At 41.3% G+C, this 18,396-nt stretch overlaps 4 protein-coding genes across 6 annotated transcripts in view; 1 reads left to right on the forward strand and 3 right to left on the reverse strand.

The window, feature by feature from the left end:
* Window positions 1-351: 351 nt before the first annotated feature.
* Window positions 352-4,958, reverse strand: LOC147217864 (protein phosphatase 1 regulatory subunit 3E). The gene has a single exon (XM_086174971.1). The coding sequence runs from the start codon at window positions 4,637-4,639 to the stop codon at window positions 3,716-3,718; it is 924 nt and encodes a 307-aa protein (XP_086031097.1). The 5' UTR covers window positions 4,640-4,958; the 3' UTR covers window positions 352-3,715.
* A 167-nt stretch (window positions 4,959-5,125) lies between these two features.
* Window positions 5,126-7,292, forward strand: c27h16orf46 (chromosome 27 C16orf46 homolog). 2 transcript variants are annotated; one of them, XM_086175085.1, is made up of 3 exons: window positions 5,126-5,580; window positions 5,698-5,923; window positions 6,026-7,292. In XM_086175085.1, exons 2-3 carry the CDS (start codon window positions 5,726-5,728, stop codon window positions 6,785-6,787), a joined length of 960 nt encoding a protein of 319 aa, XP_086031211.1. In that variant the 5' UTR covers window positions 5,126-5,580; window positions 5,698-5,725; the 3' UTR covers window positions 6,788-7,292. The 2 variants fall into 2 exon arrangements, with proteins under 2 accessions (XP_086031211.1, XP_086031212.1); XM_086175086.1 differs by having other exon boundaries at window positions 5,698-5,917.
* A 939-nt stretch (window positions 7,293-8,231) lies between these two features.
* atmin (ATM interactor) lies at window positions 8,232-14,489 on the reverse strand. Its single transcript, XM_086175222.1, has 4 exons — window positions 14,187-14,489; window positions 12,562-12,687; window positions 12,015-12,214; window positions 8,232-11,930 (listed from the first exon to the last, which is right to left on the reverse strand). Exons 1-4 carry the CDS (start codon window positions 14,415-14,417, stop codon window positions 10,145-10,147), a joined length of 2,343 nt encoding a protein of 780 aa, XP_086031348.1. The 5' UTR covers window positions 14,418-14,489; the 3' UTR covers window positions 8,232-10,144.
* A 1,278-nt stretch (window positions 14,490-15,767) lies between these two features.
* Window positions 15,768-18,396, reverse strand: part of cenpn (centromere protein N) — a 4,689-nt gene continuing 2,060 nt past the window's right edge. For both annotated transcript variants that reach the window (XM_086175030.1, XM_086175028.1), the window contains exons 7-10: window positions 17,787-17,841; window positions 17,552-17,661; window positions 17,043-17,166; window positions 15,768-16,161 (exon numbers count right to left, since the gene is read on the reverse strand). In XM_086175030.1, the coding sequence (XP_086031156.1) occupies window positions 16,040-16,161; window positions 17,043-17,166; window positions 17,552-17,661; window positions 17,787-17,841 (411 nt within the window). In that variant the 3' untranslated portion in view covers window positions 15,768-16,039. The remainder of the gene's footprint in view (window positions 16,162-17,042; window positions 17,167-17,551; window positions 17,662-17,786; window positions 17,842-18,396) is intronic.

The raw sequence follows: 18,396 nt of genomic DNA on the forward strand, positions 1-18,396 counted from the left end.
CCATCTCAAACTCCTCCCCCCTCTTGCAAGGGGAAGGTTGGAGACGACGCAGCATTACGGGGTGACATTACACTCCAATCAATTCAAGGACATGCCTGCAGGTCTGTCAACAATGGCCACGGCTACAGCCAAGTGAGACTCGCTGTTTTATGAACAGAAAACCACAAGGTACCTCATCCGGCCTGCCGACTCCAAAGGTCACATAATGCACACATATTTTGAGCTACATATGAGATAAGATATTGTACGTTTAAATGTATTTATCTGAATAAAGTTCAGTGGGTAAGAGAATAGAGACAACTGGTTTCAAGATTCAATATGATTGCAGGAATCATTATGACAGGCACAATATAGGATTTTCATCACCAATGATTTTTATTGAGCATTATATAACAAAATAATGGTTATAAGTAAAATGAAAAGGTAAACATAAACATCAGAATCTCGACATGCAAACATGGTTAACATTCAGAGCAAAAAAGTAGACAACTTACAGTAAAGTACATCTTTATGTATTGATGTCACAACACAAAAATGGTTGCATAGGATTAAAAGAAATGCATCAAACTCACTTAAAAAGGGAACGAAATGTTTTGCCTTACAATGGTTACACATTGGACAATAATGATCCAGGCTTTCCACAGTGAAAGACCAGTGAATGAGGATGAATGAAAAAGGTTTGTTAGTTATTGTTATTCACAAGAGAAGCTTACAGTGACTCTCTAACTTGTCTTTTCCTTTGCTCAAAAGTGCATGAAACCTGCTTAGACTGAGTTCACTCAGTGCCAGTTACAATCAAAGGTCGCTCTTGCCAAAAGTTATCACCAAAAGTGCATCAGGTGGTACTTAACATAAGCAGATATATCCCTTCTATGTGTCAGTGTTTTCATCCATTTGCTATCACATTCTTTTCTCACGCGAACTCTTACGACACCTTGCACCTGCTTCACGCCGCTGAGTAAGGCGATGCGCAAAACAGCCTCAAAATCCTTCCCTACTAATTTTCAATCAATCCCACCAAGCTCACATTTGTATAAGTTGATTGTTCAACCTTTCAGGGGCATCTAAATTCTTATTAGCAGCCAGAATTTAAATAATTTAGAAGAAATATTTTATCAATATATGTGCTTTTAACCACTTTGGGCTCCAGCTGCACTTTGACAACATTATCAAACTCCACATATCTCAAATCTCTTTTTGAAATGCTTTGAAAGACATACATAGCAGTAGGAAGACATTCAATATGAAACATTTACACTTTTACATACATATATATGCAAACTCCGATGCAGAATGTCATGTGTAGGAAGTTAAATGTAACCATAAGCCCTTCATTTTCTTTACTGATGCACCAACAACAAAAGCAGCGTGTGAGAAATTACTGGTACAACTGCTACACTAAAGCATTATATTCTTTCATGTGTTTATGATAAGCATAATTAGCTCTACACACAACCTGTGCTGCTTTATTGATATTGATGCATCTCTCTGTACACATTCCTAGCCAAGCCAATAAATGCTCTCTGGTATTGTACTGCATGGGCATTCGAACAAAATTTGCAGACCTCTGCAGACAGTCCGCAAATACAAACTTATTTCATGTCATGATTAACAGTAGGGTCTGCCGTCACTGGAATTTCTATATTACAGTGCATTTCAATAAACAGATGCAGCTTTATACTTCATAAATGTGGTAGAAAACATAAACTCAGTGCCGGCCACATGTTAATCCAGGAAGAAAAAAAAGTAGATGAAGTATTGCACTGCAGCCCAAACAAAACCATGCAAGATTCAGAGTTAAATTTACTCATGACTTCACAGTGGTACTGCTATCTAAGCCAAGTGGTTGCCGGTAGTCATTTTTATCATCAACCCGACCCAATTGTCTGCTACAATGGAGTGTCCCTCTGAGGCTCAGGGGATGACAACCAAGTAATGACCACATGAAAATGTGAGATACAGAATTACATGCATCCTGTATGTCATTCCTCTGCTTTCACAGAAGCACAGGTGAAATTTCAAAGAAAGAAATCAGTGAGAGTGAAGAACTTAATCTAAGTCACTGTATCATACAATGACTTGTACACCTGTTGTCATGATAGCCAGTACATAATCACACACACACACACACACACACACACACACACACACACACACGCACACACACACACACATGCACACACGTTTCCTTTTAATGAAATGACAGCCTTGTTTGAAGAGGGCAGGCTGACTGAACGAGGAAATAGCAATCAGACACCAACTTATAACACAGTCTTGATACGGTTTGGCCTTGAAGGGAACCATCCTGTGGCGTTTTCACTGACTGTATTCTGTACAAAAGCTGAGGCTAGTTTGACACAGTGATCTGTGAGAAAGGTACTTTCAGTACCGTCAACCTTGAATGGTGAAAAAATGTAAAAAAAAACAACCAAAAAAAAAAAAAAAACGTTAACACAGTGTGATTGAGTAAAACATTGGCAATGAAAAGGTTTTTAGAACTGTAGATGTACAGATTTCTAATGTATCTCTCTATCTGTATTGTGTCTGTTAAAAAAAAATCACTTCCAAAATAGCATTTGTTGAATGCTGATCAACCTGAAGTAGAAGAGAAAAGGTCCACAAGGAATCTGAGGTAAATTTAAATTGCACACAACTACTGAATGTAGTTTAGGGGCTCTTCAGAACGTCATACAAGACACGCACACATACACACACACACACATACACACGTCAGGTGAAGCCTACACTTGAAAACATCGCATCTATGTTTCAGTGTATCAAAGATTATCATCTGATTTTAGGTACATATTGTTCTACAAAGTTGTTAAACAATAGTTTTGTTGTCTGAATTTATAATCTTGAGAGTCAGTCATATGTTAAAGTCATATGTTAAATCGTGGCAAAATAAGTTATGTTTAACTATTTCAAGTCTTTATGTAAGGGTCATACATTTATCCCAATTGGCCTAATTCAAGAGATAAGGACATTCAGTGCAACACACAAATCATGGCTTAAGGCATTTTCAATGACATGACAGGACATCATGTACTTATTTGTGAAACCCACCGCTGCGTGGGTTTTCGTCTGTCACCGTTGTAAGACATTGTGTGTAAGGTCTTCACGTTTCCTCCGACCCGCGGGAGGGCGATAGGCTGCTGGTTTCGCTTGGCATCCAAATCTTTCCGATTTTTATTGAAGGTGAAAGAAATACTCTTTGCAAACACACGTGCAAAAAGGAACACGAAGTTAGATTGCATTAGAAAAGAGCGCAACGCCGAATAACGCGGAGGAGCATCAACGGCAAATGAACGGGGGTGGGGGTGGAGTGGGGTGGGGGGTCGACGTTTACCGGCACGTTTCAGTCTCCGTGGCACGTGTTTCTAACGTTACATAACGTGGACATGCCCCCCCGCCCCCCAAAAAGGGCACCGAACTGTGCGGCGAGCCCTAACACCCAAGGCAGATTATCTAACAGCATCTCTCAGTGGGAACCCCGAATTCACACACAAAGCCGTGGGGAAGGGAGGTGTGAAACCGCCAGACGAGGAAGGGGGTGTTTTCTGACATACACCGTGTGTGGTGGAGGATGGCATAAATGAGATAACCAAACTAAAAAAAACACCCACAAAAAAAAAAAACCAGACAGGTCGTTATTAAGGTACCCGGGGAACAATTACGCGTGAATTACGCACAAGCCGCTCCACTTCCGACGCGCTCAGATAAAGTGAATCCAACCATTCTCCCACTCCCGCGGCGGGGACATCTTGAACCTGTGACGCCGCACCTTGTAGTTATTCCCGTTATTGTTGTCCCAGAACTCCTGGCCGTCCACACAGTATTTGATGGCGAATTGCAGCGTGCCTCCGTTCTCCAGGTAGGTGGGCATGACGACCTTGAAGGAGAACCTGTCCGTGACGCCGTCGCTGGATTCGGGCACATAAGAAGCAAGACTGTCCATGAATGTGATCCAGTTGTTGAGGGAGTAACGCAGGGAGACGCTCTTCTCGAAAGCCATGTTTAGGACGCGCACGAAGCCGGAGAGGCTGAACTCATCCGCCTCCACGCTCTCCAGCATGACTTTCACCTCCCGGACCCGCTGCTCGAATCCGGGCAGTGCGCCCGGGCTGGCGAACTGCAGCTCCATGAACACGGAGTGCGCGGGCGGCCGTGGGAACTTCGTGGCCAGGTGATTCAGGTGCAGGTGGTTTTTGGGGAGTTTGGCCAAAATGCGCTCCGGTACTTCTGGCTCGTCCGTGTCGTCGAAATGTTTGACCGAGATGAGCTCCAGGCCCAGCGAGTCGGCGAAGCGGACCTTCTTCTGACTCGTCGGACTCCTGCTGCGGGAGATCTCCAGCTTGGCCCGCTCCGTGGGCGTGGGGAGAGACTTGCATCTCCGGCGCAGGTTGGGACTCTGTGGTGGTTTGAGGAAGATCTCCCTGCCCCGCGGTCTCTCGTCCACCACGGGGCTCTCCTCCGGTTCACAGGTGCCGTTCATCGCGTCCAGATCCTCCCCGTCTTCGAGACGCGGGTTCGCCGCCGCCAGGCCGCCGAACAGCCCGGCGATGCAGCTGTAGTTCCGGGGGAGGCAGTTCTTCGGAGGCAGCATGACGGCGGCGGGACGCGCAGAGTCCGCTTCCATAAAACGCAGAAGTCCCTGCACTGCAGAACCGGAGGAGTCGTGATGGGTGGGAGAAAAAAAACACCCCGGCGAGTCGAGGGGGGTCGAAGCCGTCAGGTGTCCGCGTCCCACCCGCCAATAGGCGCTCTGGCCGCGTCACTCGATGACAACCGGAGCTCCGCGGCCAATGAACCGACCTCCGGTTTCACGTCCAGTCCCGAGCGTGGGATCGTCGTGGGAAAATCCCAATAAATAATCACTTCCGGACGTGGAGTGGACGCGTCTGCGTCGTGCATGTTCTCAGCAGACTGAACATTTTGTCCGAGGAGGGAGATGCTGAAACGGGACGTGCTCGCGCATGCGTGCATGTGTGTGTGTGTGTGGGGGGGGGGGGGGGGGGGGCGTGGACTGAAGTCTGCAGAAAGCCTACGTGCAGAGCCGGGGGTGGCGTGGCGACCAAATAAAACGGTACCGCCCCCACGCCTTTTGCATCACATCAATGAACTCCACGGTGAACCAGGAAAAAATGATGCGACCATCTAGGGGGGGGAGACCACGTGACAGCAGGGTGAGCGTTTCCGCTCTCCAAGAGGCGGAAAGCAAGTTTGCTCAGATCCCAGATCAGAATGTCTACGATGGATTACCACCGATTGCATAAGTGGAAACGTAAGCGCTCAGCTGTGGCACGCCGGGCTGCAGCAGTGACGTCTCCACCCCCCCTTCCTCTTCCTCGTTTACGTCACGTTTCCTCGGTACAGCCTCTGCTGCGCGTTGCCATGGCGACGGCGTTGCACCGCGACGCCACGGTTTATAGTGTTGATTTAAAAAAAAAACTGCCGAGCGGAGGAAAAACTCAGCTGTACTTAAAACTCTGAATGCTGCTTCCCCATATCGGGTGTGTGGGACGCACACATACTGACATACATCAAACATGCGAAGAGGATTTCCATCCGCACTTCTTGGTGAGTACATTTTGGATTTTTGGGTTTTTTGTTTTTTTTTTTAAATCGGGTTCAAAAAGAATGAAGGACTACCTCCTTTTTGCGCTTTGCGTCGCACACTCGTTGTGACGTTAACAGATATAACGCCGTGAGGTGAAAACACTCGATGGCGAGCCCGGAGGAGAAGGAGGAGCAGGGTTGCACGGATCCCTCCGACGACGAGCTGTCGGTACCGGGGGATGCTGCGGGGGAGCAGCCTCCCGGAGCAGACAGGACACACGTCAATGTGCTGCTGGATCTTAGCGAGGAGGATCTGGACTCCTATGACTACCACTGCTACTCTGGCTGGGAAGAAGCTGTAAGTGTATGTGTTTGCTTCCTGTAGTATTTTGTTTATTTTTGCAAGAGTTGATGAGTATCACCAGTTTGGTTCAACGAAAATAGTGGGCATTTGCTTGTGCAACAGGTTCGAGGTTGGGCCAGAGTTGCTCCACTGAGTTGCATCCTTCTACCTTTGAAGAGAGACAGGAAGCAGAAGCAGAAGGAGGCGGACAACACTGTCCCTGTGACCGCTGACCCGACAGCTACCAATGTAGACTGCATACCCAGGAGTTCTCCTGAACATCAGCTCAGCGAATTGTACATGGATCCCCAGAACAGCATTGGGAAACAACCCATAGTGAGCGAGCAGATAGAATCCTGTAATTACATTGCAGCAGAAGCTGTGCACCCTGACGAAGCAGACTGGCCTGTGTTGGACGCCATGCAGAAAGATATTTCTCATCTGTTATTGGAGGAAGACACAGAAGACGATGGGATTCTCACAAGGATTCCTTTGCCAGCTCAATACTTGTCCACGTACATGACAGACGGCATTTCCTCGAAACCTCAGAATCACAGCTTTAAACCGAGGAGCAAAGCAGTTCCAATAAAAAACTTCACGTTTTTACCACCAATACAATCTCAGCAGAAAACAAACAGCCAGCCGAGCAGTGGCAAAAAGGTCCCCGAAGGAGAACCAGTGGAGAACTGTTACATGTTCGATAAGAGGAGTGGGCCGAGAGGATTGAGAGTGGGCAACATTGCTCACCCAGAGGTTTCAATTCATGCAACTGCATCTAAATACCAGATCTGTTACAATAACCACTTCTTGTTTCCTGCTGTAGGTGTGTCTCTAGCCAAGAGGTATCAGGTGACTGTTACTCCTAAACCTGACACAGTACATTGATATCCCATGACTGAGAAAGGTCCCCCCCCATCAGGACATCCACTGCAACACAAGTTTACATGCATTCTTGTGAATTGGGATTGAAATTGATGCTGTTAATCTGTGATGGCTGTGAAATAAAAGTTTAACTGTCTGATGTTTATGTGCAGTGAAACGAAAAGCTTGCTTTTTCAGTTAGAATAGCCAATTTGGGGGGGGGCGTGGTACATAATGGCCAAGACATTGTGAAGAAATGTCTTTCAAGACCAGTCACATGTCTTCTTTTGTTCTATTTTTGCAATCTTAAAGCCCCTTCCTCACACTGCCCATAACATTTCAAAATAGATTTCAGTTGACTTAAAAAATCTACACTTCATCCTGACAGAAATGTCTCCATATCCTGCTGTGCTGCTAATCTATGTCTCAGAGAGATCTATGTCACAGTCTCAGAGAGAAACATGCATAATTTTACCTGCCTCAGTACATGACTCACAAATTTTCACAATGGGATGCTTTAATGCATCGAGATACATATGAAATAGACTGGTTTCCAAGTTAACAGTTTCGATTCAGTCTTAATGTTACTGGACCCCCTTTTCTTAACGCTTGTGTTGACAGTGTTGACAGTCTTAACAGGTAAATAGGTTTACAGTGGTTTGTTTAACTGTAGTTCCTTTTTTGCTGAAATGAGATGACTTTTTAGTCATCCTTAACTCATGCTTCCTTTTTGTTATATCACATATTCCCCTTTTGAATTGTTTACTGTGTGACATCACAGTTGACTTGTACGTTCCATGTGACATCACAGCTCACCCTCCCCGAGACCCACCCCCACTGTACTATAGACTTTCCTACAGTTAACAGCACGACCTTACCCTTTTTTCAGTCATTTAGAAGTTACTTCATCAAGCAATGCCACCCTGGAAAAGGAATATAATTTCAGAAAAAGTACAAAAACACTCAAATAGATGATTACATTTTAGACTCAGAGACATATGTTTATAGTGACAAGCTGTCACAAGGCCTTGAGGGCTTCCATGCAACTTTGGTTCGATCTCATTTGTCGCATTGTCACTGCAATTAAGAGTTAGACTATCGGTTTATAGATTGTAGGGACCTCTGGCAAAAAAATGCTTAACATAAATGAATGAAAATATTTATGCCTGCTTTGGCTCTTCTTCATTTGGAATGATCTCCATTTACTTAGTCATTTAGCTTTCAGTGTTAAAATCACCTCTGTGAATATAACTGTAAAAAGGTTGATTTGTAAGGCATACTAGGCGTACTCATGTACTAGGCGTACATCACATTCAATCTCTTGTAACTGCATGTAAACTGATGTAACTGCATCAAAATAAAACTAATATTGACTCACATAGAATCTAAATTGGAAAGAGTACCAACCCAATGGGTTGCGCACGCACGCACATCAATCTTTACGCACAAATACACAATTTCTCATTCCTGCAGTTTATTAGAAACAGTGTAGCTTTGACAATTAATCAAGGCAAAATAAATACTACACATATCAGTCACAGAAATTCCAGTACTGCCAAAACAAATACTTTGTGCTGGGAAAATATATGCATGCACTCGCTATAGACAAAATAAAGCACTGTAACTGATACTTTTGTAAGACATCTCAACTTTGTCAAGAATTGCAGGCAGCATGTATGCTGTATCTTTATTCAAGAACAACATAGAAGTACTAATCTCCGTAAAATAACTGTCAAAAAAAACAAAAAACCAATCATCCAAAATGTTTGGATACGGAGAAGAAAATAGAGCATGTTATACCTACTTGCACACTATCATTGATCTGTACATTCTTCCATCTCACAAATAAAGTGTTAGAGTATTAACCACCCAGTTAGAAAAATTAAATTGCAACATAACATTTCTCTTCATTAAAAAGAAAGTACAATGCATTTATGAATGGTAAAAATACCAACAGATTTGATCATGCATTGCAAACTACAAGCATTCTTTATTACCTGTTCTTTTTCTTAAAAAAAAAAAAAAGAAAAAAAACAACATGCTGGTAACAATATGTAGCGGAACAAAAGTTAATACTCAGTTTAAGGCACATAAAACAACTAAATCATAAATAGGCAAAGCTAATAGCTCTCTGTCGCGTCCAACACAGTCTAAATGGGATGTCTGTGCAAAAATAAGGTAACTCAGTGCAACATGAAAAAAAGACATTTAGAAGTTCTGATCAATACAAATTGAAGGCAGCAACCTGGAGATGAAAAGAACTACCATCGGAAAGAGAGAAACATTTGTGTTTTTAAATGAACATGAATTCTCATTCAAAAATGTGTATCACACTGTGCTTCTGTCCGGTATCATCACCGGATCCCTTTGACACGGAGGACTGACTCTGTATACAACAAGCTAATGAATTAATTAGTCAAAGACGACGATAGCCTAGTCTTAGAGTACTGACCTACAACAGACTGCTCTGGTACATAGATCCAGAAAAGTAAATACGTAATACCATACTTCACAATCACCTGTTATTAAAACTGTGCTACAACAGATGAAACAAACTTTTCATATTTTGTTCTTTCATGTCTGCATTAGTAATTGTTTTGAGGACATCTCATGATGGTCTTGAGCAAACGAAATTGTTCATTGCTGAAGACCTCACTGGATTTGATTCTTGAAAGCTGAGCTGAGGTTCTCACAGGAAAAATTCTAAATAACAGTGAAACTTACAGATGGTATATAGCTGAATAGTCTCACTGCTTAAGAAGCAACATCAATAAGGCAGCCATCGCATGCCCAGGCTGACATTTGGTGTTGGTTGCTGATAAAGAAAAGGCTTCATGCACAATTCAAATAGATATTTAAACTAAAGCACAACAGTGTTATTAATTGTACAGTGGAGAGGATTTTTTCATGCAGTAAGTGCGTATCTGACAGCTGCCATATAGGCTGACAATTCATAAGCCTTTTACTGTCAGCTAAGCACAGCTAAAGAGGTTACTCATTAACTGCAGATATAACATTAACGAAATGTTAAATTAATTTCAAGCTGGTAGTTTGCACAGCACCAAACAAAAATAGTCACATTATACAACATTGAAATATAGAAGTAAACTGGCATTTCAGACAAGACATGTTTTGTGTTAGCTTATGTGCAAATGAATACATAAACGGTCCAGAGCTGAAAAATCATGCCCATTGTAGTAATAAAGTGCATTGAACTGTCAGTTTAGACACCTGGAAATATTCTAGAAATAGATCCTCACATGGAATGTTCAAAGTCATTTTGCAGAATTCTTACAGCAGTGGTCTGCAGCAGGACAGTACTGACTGCTTTCTTGATCATGTAGGGGCAGAAATGGAAAACCAAAGTCAACTCCCTAAAATTCAGCTGTTAGGTTTTTCAGGTTGCTGTAAGAGAACATACAGCTCCTCGCATGTTTGGGTTTCCACAGAGCTGAAATGGGACTCCATGTTCCATGCAAGGTCTGCCGACAAGAAGTCATCCATCACAGTTTGTGTTTCATTGCTAATCAGGAAGAGGTGCCCAAAGCCTTCAGCCTGGCTGGTCACAGTCTGAGTCTCTGTGCTATTCAAAAGCCTTGCATTTTCACCCTGACACACTGAGGTCTGGGCAGTGATGTTTGTAGGAAATGAAGGAAGTTCAGTCTGTGTTTCTGTATCTGAGGACTCAGTGCTCATTGAAAAGCTTGAATGATGCAGAATGCTGCTCAGAGGCATGTGGCTACCTGCACTGAGGAGGAAATTGAGGTCTGTCTGTGTATGGGTATCAAAGAGCTCCAAATCACTGGTTTGAGTTCTACTTGGTCCCTCAGTTTGGTCCAGGTCATCCATCAAGAGAAAGTCTGTCTGGGTTTGGATGTCCAAAGATTCTAGCGGCGCTTCACCACCAAGCCCACCCAGGTCACTCTCCTCTGTCTGTGTCTGAATATGCACAGCTTTTAGGAACTCTTCAAAGTCAAAGTCTATGCCATTCTGTTGCTCCTGAACTGAGCCCAAACTTGAAGCACAGCCTGCAGAGGCCTCGGTGAGAACCTGGTGGCCCGACATGCTGTCAGACAAAATGTTTTCTAGGTCACTTAACAAAGTCATAGTTTGTGTCTGGTTGTCTGCCATGTTGCTCGAATTGAGCTCATCTGTTTGCACTGCAAAACACATGCCTCCTGCTGATTTTGAGGTCTCATATATACTGCAACCTGATGCAGTGAGAGGGTCATCAATGTCCAGAGTTGTCTGAGTGGAGACACTGAGAGTGTCACTCCCAAATAGATCATGACTTACAATCTGTTCATTAGCATTCTCCTCTGATTGTGGCATGGTGAAATATGTTTGAGTCTGCCTGGTTTTAAATGGAGGCATAGTTGATGCGGAACAAGGGACCTGGCCCAGGCATTGGCTGCTGCTGCTGCTGTCTGTCTGAGCTCCAATAGTAGAGGTGGCTTTGACTTGGGAGGAAAATGTTTGGGTTTCAACACTTACTGGCAAGAGAACTTGAGCACTCACACTGATGTCTGTTTGGGAGCATGATGACACTGCTGACTCACCCATAGAACAAAACCCTAGCCCCTCTCCAACCACTGCTGGCATTTTTGACAAATATGATTTGTCAGTCTGAATGTTGGTAGAGGTGCTTCTTCCCCGTTGTCCTCCAGGGCAGCTAGCTGAGTCCTCTGCCGCCATAGTATCAAGACTGACCTGTACCCCTGTACTGATGGGCCCCAGGTCAGAACGAGAAGTAGGCATGCTCTCTTTGAAACTCAAGATCTTAGAATCAAGTTGGGGTACCACAGCTCCTGAAGCTTGTGGAAGGAGATGAAGAGTACTAAGAGAGCCTTGACTGTCTACTGCTAACACAACAGACCTTATGGACCGAGTCTCTATGGATGGAAGTAGGACAGGCAGATGGGCCAGTTGCATCACAGGAACACTTACCAGTGCCATCTTGGGTTTGGGTAGAAGTGGCTTTTGGAGGGTCTTCCGTGGGTTGGGCTTTAGGCCGGCTACATCTGAGATATTAACAGTTACTTCGGAAGAGAGAGAGTCCTCTGTCTGCTCATTTGTCACAGGCATAATCTGACAGGCAGTCTCACTGGCTTTAACATGCTCAGAACCACTTAATTTCTCCATTTTTCGCTTTTTTACTGGGGGGATTCTGAAATGAAGAAACATAAAGCAAAATTAATTAAAAGCAAAAACTAAATTAAAATAGTCCGATTTAGATAATGAGAGTACATGCCTGTGTTCTGTAGGAATTTCATGTCCTGTACGGTAAACATGTGAGAGCAGAGCAGCTCTGCTAGCATAGGGGCAGCCACATGTGCACTGGTAGGTCTTCCCACAGTCCTCTATGTGCCTCTTGAGATCCCATTCTGTGCTATAGCCATTGTTGCACTTTGAGCATTTGTGCTTCCTCTCAGCATGCATCTTCATAAAGTGCTGAAAAACATGTGACAGTGCAACAGTCTTGCTTATGACTTGTGAAATTTGTGAAGAAATTCAGGCTCTGCCAAATTTTGAAGAGTTGACTTGCAAAATAAGAAAAAGTTTTGATTGTTACACAGCAAGCCTACGTCATCATTAAGAATATTTTACCAGTGTGATGATTGTGAGTTTAAAGTTTTAAGGGCTGTGACATAAAATGCAAATGTGCAATTCTGTTTGCTAATTTAATTTTTTGGAATAATGGGTCCTCAATATGCAAGTGGATTTTTCTTTTTTATTTCTATCCGGTCCTACACCACTTTAATTGGATAGGTATATAAGACACTGTATGAAAGACTTACTTGTTTAACAAGGGAGAACTGGGAGAAAGGTCTGTTAGAGCCCCTGGGACAGCCCTCAATAGGACAGCAGTAAAGCTTCTTGGAGGCAGTCAGGTCCTTTCTGACTGTCGGATTGACAATCCCATCCTGAGGGTAGAAAGCCAAGGGTCAGAACATATTTGCAGTCGTTGCAAATGATGCAGCCAAAAATTTGGTCAAGGTCATGCCCCTTGGTTATAAAATCAAAACAAGCAGCGGAGCAAACGCTGACAACCATCTAATTTGTCTTCTCAGAGGAGAGTTGAAAATACATTACCACCACTGACGACAGCAAGAATTACCTCAATGGTATACATATAATGTCCAGCAGAGGGAGTAAAAAGGGGACGTGACAAGAAAAAAAAAAAATAACGACCAAAGTCATGTATCATTCTTGTTGATAAACGGTCAGTGAGTAATTCTAGCATGTGCTTTGTCATGTTTTAATGCCATTTCTATTTCTGACCAAACTTTTTCACAGCTGCATATTTAAAAAAAAAAAGCCAGTTTGGGCACTTTTCATTAGACTTGCTATTTTCCCTTTTTTGCAGAGATTAAAAAGCACATATTGAGATCCATTTGATGGCCAACAGGCTTGCCATCACTCTCCAAGAAAGGCATTTCTTGTAAATCTCAAATGCAGAGAAATGCATTACATGCATACTTTCTTAAAATTCCCAAACCTCTTTAAGTTAAAACTGGTGAGCAAATTCTTTTATCAGCGACTCAATGGGCCGGTTTCTTTAACAGAAAAACAACTCTTGCCCCTTCAAACAACCAGGGTTAATTGAAATTCAAATTCTGAGCTCTATTTCGGGGGGGGGCTTTCCGGAAAGGGCTTCATTCAAGCAAGGGAAAGAACAACTGCCCACGAAAAAAACATCCAAGTCCAGTTACGACAGAGGTCTTCCGGTCAGAGGGGTACTTGGTCCAAATGCGATCATAGTTCCGACTATAACGATTATTAAGTACCGGTCGATGACTGTAACTTCAGAGTAGACGCCGAAAACCGTGAGGAAGTACTCAAGAATCTTAACATTCCCCTTCCCATAGGTCATGTCAGCAATGCTTAGAGCTTAACTCGAGTTTGTGGAAATCGATATGTCAATATATATATATATATATATATATATATATATATATATATATATATATATATATATACACACACACACACACATGCATACATACATATATATATATATATATATAAAAACAAAACAAATAAACACACATGCATTGTTCATGTGTTGCATTGCCTACAAACGTGGATGAGACCAATCATTAACAGCTGGGTAGCTAACCCAAGTTGACGTTACACTGTTAGCACTAGCATGCTAGTGACAAACTTAACAGTGACGGGTTTCAGATTTCATTCAGATGAAATATTTATAAAAATAATGGAAACTTCGGCCTAACGCTGACGGTGTCGACAAGTCAGCATCACAACAATCGCAAGTTAGCTAAAGTGCGAAGTTATCGGGCATGACTTGCGTTTTCCAGCATGGTAACAACAATTTATAGGTAACAAGTCAGCTAGGTTAGCATGAAGGCATTGTTTAGCACACCCCCAACCAAGCAAGGATTCTGTTTATCTAGCAAATTACCTTCACTCTGTGTGACTTCACAAGATGCATGTTCAATGCAGGTGTATTGGGGAGAATTTTGCCACATCCCTCCACGGTGCAGAGAATGTTCGTCCTCACTTCTTTGGTAAGCTCCAGTATGGTGGGCTTTATTATTTCCCGAAACTGCGACGAAGGCTCTTGATGACATCTTAGACTGCCTGTTGAGGGGTTCTGCCTGTCACTTGCCTTGTCCCTTGCAGAGGAAGCCATGTTTCAGTGTTGACAGTCCATTCTGTTTGTCAGCGTTTTGGTGGCAGGATTGAATGGAGAATCATAACGTCCTTCAGCTTTGATTGAAAGGCTCTCTGGCCAATACTAGGCCCGATGGAAAGTGACGCCTCATCCGGTCTAAAGATGTGACTTGTACCTTTCAAAATATTTCGAAGGAATATCGAAATAAGAAAGTACAATAAATACGCTCTTAGCTATTTTATATACATATAAACTAAGAGCTGACTTGATTCTAAAACTCTGTCACCCTAAAAATAGTGTTAGAGCTCTACAAACTAAAACTATGACATTTTATTCTGCGTCCTATAATCAGGCATTGGTGTTTTTTTAGGCCTGCCAACGTATTTCTAGATTATTCAATGAAAACGAACATTGAACAAAAGCAGAACTGCCATAAGTAAATAAGTTAATACAGAGAACCACATGGGACAGAATGCTATCATAAAAACACACATTATATACATCAATTTATACCGTTTTTGTTTACAAAAAAAGTGCAGTAGTGTACATCATGTCACTATAAAGGAGAAAACCTAAACATGCTGGATATTGCACTCAACCATGAACATGATGGGATTAATTTGTCAGTAGTAAAACAGCTTCAGATTTTAAGTAATATCACTATTTATTCAAGGTACATATTTATTGAAGGAATTGTGTAAAGTACTACAATCATAGTCCTCCCCAATTGTTTGGATATATCAAATTGATGTCCATATTAGGTTTATCCTTAAAACAGAGCATACTGGGGCTGTACCAACTACGTAATATGCAGTCTACATTAAAAAAAAGGATTTTAGAATACTATATTGATCACCAGGGGGAAAATAGCATTTTGTTTTTTGAGCGGCTCCAAGTCACAGAGTAAAGATAAAAATATAAACATCAATATGATTACAAAAATAAATCTCAGTGTAAAAAAACAAGGTATATGAATTTTTTTTTTTTTTTATATAATCCCAGGTGATATAAATATTAAGAACATTCCAGAGGTGAAAAGAATGTCAGATAGACTTGAGTCTGAAACTGAAAATTGAAGGTGGGATGCTCAATGTTGTTCATGGCTATGTGATGAGCCTCGGAAACAAATCTGTTAAAGAATAGAATAAGTTTGTTGGTCCATTCCACGCTGCCTTCAACTCCTCTATTACCAGCCAACCTAAAACCAGTGATGGTCCTCATCACTCTCCAGACCTGTCTTTGCTCCCAAGATACAAATAATGATCAACCTCTAGGCCTTTTACAAAACAAAGCTTTAATAGAATGTGTGTTAGAGACACAGACAAGGAAAAGTTACAAAAAGTAAACTGAAAATATTGATGTTCACTTTTGAAATTTCATAAAATTTAGCCATTTGATCTGACAGAAAAAAAAGTAAAAAGACCATTTTTAACATCACCGATTGACATATTTAGTGAAACATTAAAAAGGAAGAAGCATGGAACTATCATCACGGTCCAGGAACCAAGGCTTCATCTTTAAGAATTAGGTACACAAGCATTTAGCAATCAATAAAAGATAGCTATACATTATGTGGCCAGGGTATGAGTGAGTATAAGCCAAATTATGAGCCTTGTGTTTCAAGGCTCCCCTGGATCTGCTCAGTTCAGTGGTTGGCCTCCTTGTGAAGAGGGGCCAGTACCGTTGTCTGTGACGACAAAATAGTTCCTTCCTTTTGAGGTAATTGATGAGAGCAGAGGTGTAACAGGAGTTGAGGCAATTCCTGAAAAAAAAAGAATTCTAAATTAATAGGTTGCTATGAGAGAGATGCAAGTAAATGTAAAACAAATAAGAGAAAAACTCATCACTGTTTGTTGCTGAATTATTACAAATCTCCCTGAGGACAAAAAAGGTAAAAACATAAGTCTGGAACAACTTGCAGGTTGGACATTTCTATCATTAAGGAAGTATACAAACTTTATTTTCACAGAATATGTATATACACAGTAATAAAGATTGGCTGTAATAAAATAAAAAGCATATAAGCATAGCACTGCAAGAAAAGCCCAAGGCAGTTAAGAAACAATGATAAAGGTGTATTCTTCGTCCTTGTGGATCAATTAATGTGGCATTGGTTCCATGACATCATCATTATGGATAAACAGGATATACAAGCAGTATTGATCATTTGCGGCTGCAGCTTCACATACCCACTCCCCAATTTTGTTCTCAGTTCACTTCAACCAGGACGAAGAGAAATTTTCCAGAGAAATATTTGTCTTTTAACTTGCAGAAAAAAAGCACATCTCAGTTTTGAGTTGATTGGCTGTTTTAAGTCTGGATAATGACAAAAAGTAACTGCACAAAAAAAAATCCAGCATGAAACAACTGAAAATGGCGAAACAGAAATATGAAAAAGAACTGGGTAAAGAAAAAAAAACAAAAACAGCAAAAAAAACAAAATGCAAGATGCTCTTTAAAATGCAGGTGTTTTCTCAACAGAAAATATTGAATATTGGCATGTGTGGATTTGTGTATTTTCTTTAATATTTGTCTGCCCTCTTGTGGATGTTTAGGAATGACACGATCAGTCTGAATTTTGATATTAATTTCCCCTCACAAAACATCTTTACTTTCATGGGCAGAACAACAGATTCCTCATACCTGTAGAAGCACAGTGTCTGAGCGATTCCAGAAGGTTGGTGCTTCCAAATTTGACAACACATTTGAAGGGCTGCTCTCGCTCTGTCATGTTCTTGTTTGTCTGATCTTTGAACTTTGTCTCCAGCTGGACAGAGGAAAAAAAAGTTAAATCACAGGGTGGAATAATGACATTCTAAGAAAATCTTCACATTAATATATGTAAACTGAATAAGAACTGACTCACCCACCACAGATATCAACTTCTATGTTGTATAATTGTCTCAGAAATTTAGTAACTAAAGGCTTCAGTATAGTTATTGGAGGCACAAACTTTTAACAATGCAAACTGAGAGAGCTTTAAGGAGCTAAAAGAAACAACTGCAATACAGTAAATGGAGGTGGAATAATTTTCTAGACCTACATATAGGTCTCATTCTTTTTCTTCAGCTGTCTTTTTTAAATGTACTCATAAATAAAATACAGGCCAGGGGATATGGGCCCTTACTAATCACAAACATGTTACAGGGTACCTTGTACATTACAGACTCTATCTGAGGTAGTGTCCCAGCACCAAAGGCCTCACATGCCAGCCGACGTCTGCCTAATGCAGGATTCACTTGTTCATTTTTCAAGTATGGCTCTGCAAATACAAAAAAAAAATGTGATTATCAAAAGAATTACAACATCAGCACACATTAAATCAATGTTCCTTAATTGAGATCCACAGAAATAGGAAGCAAGGTTTGGTCATTTTGTAATACATACTTAAGATAGTTTGATTCTCTTCTCCAAGAGGGATAGGGATCTTTGAGGGAAATGCCTTTAAAGTAAAAAACATGGTATACCATTATGAAATTGTGCTGAGTTACTTCTAGTTACACAATAGGCCAGGGGTTGGCAACCTTTTTTTGGACCTGTTTCCCCACAGTAAAGAAGACACCGGGAGCCACACAACCATTTAAAATTAATTAACATGGCATTTAACATTTTATATACATATATATATATATATATATATATATATATATATATATTTTTTTTTTTTTTTTTTCCTTTGGTCTGTATGCAGTGTAACCAAATGCACTGCAGACAGCAAAGGAATTTCAATGTACAGGGGAACAAGTTTTTACACAATGCATGTGACAATAAACACTTTGAATGTATAAACAAAATATAATGCAATGAACAACCACAGAGAAAACAAAATTACATTCAAAATTACGTTCAAAACACTTTGAACTCCGAAAAAAATACGTTTGGTTGAAGGTTACTTTTAAGAAAAATACTCAATGTCTATTTGAGTCCTGAAAAAAAGACAAACTAAAATCATCCACTGGCAGCAAACCAAAAATGCCATCTTCTCTCTGTGCTGTCA

Source organism: Fistularia commersonii, chromosome 27 (assembly GCF_037954325.1).
Source record: "Fistularia commersonii isolate RoL2024-O1a breed Wild chromosome 27, RoL_Fcom_v1.0, whole genome shotgun sequence".
Classification (NCBI taxonomy): domain Eukaryota; kingdom Metazoa; phylum Chordata; class Actinopteri; order Syngnathiformes; family Fistulariidae; genus Fistularia; species Fistularia commersonii.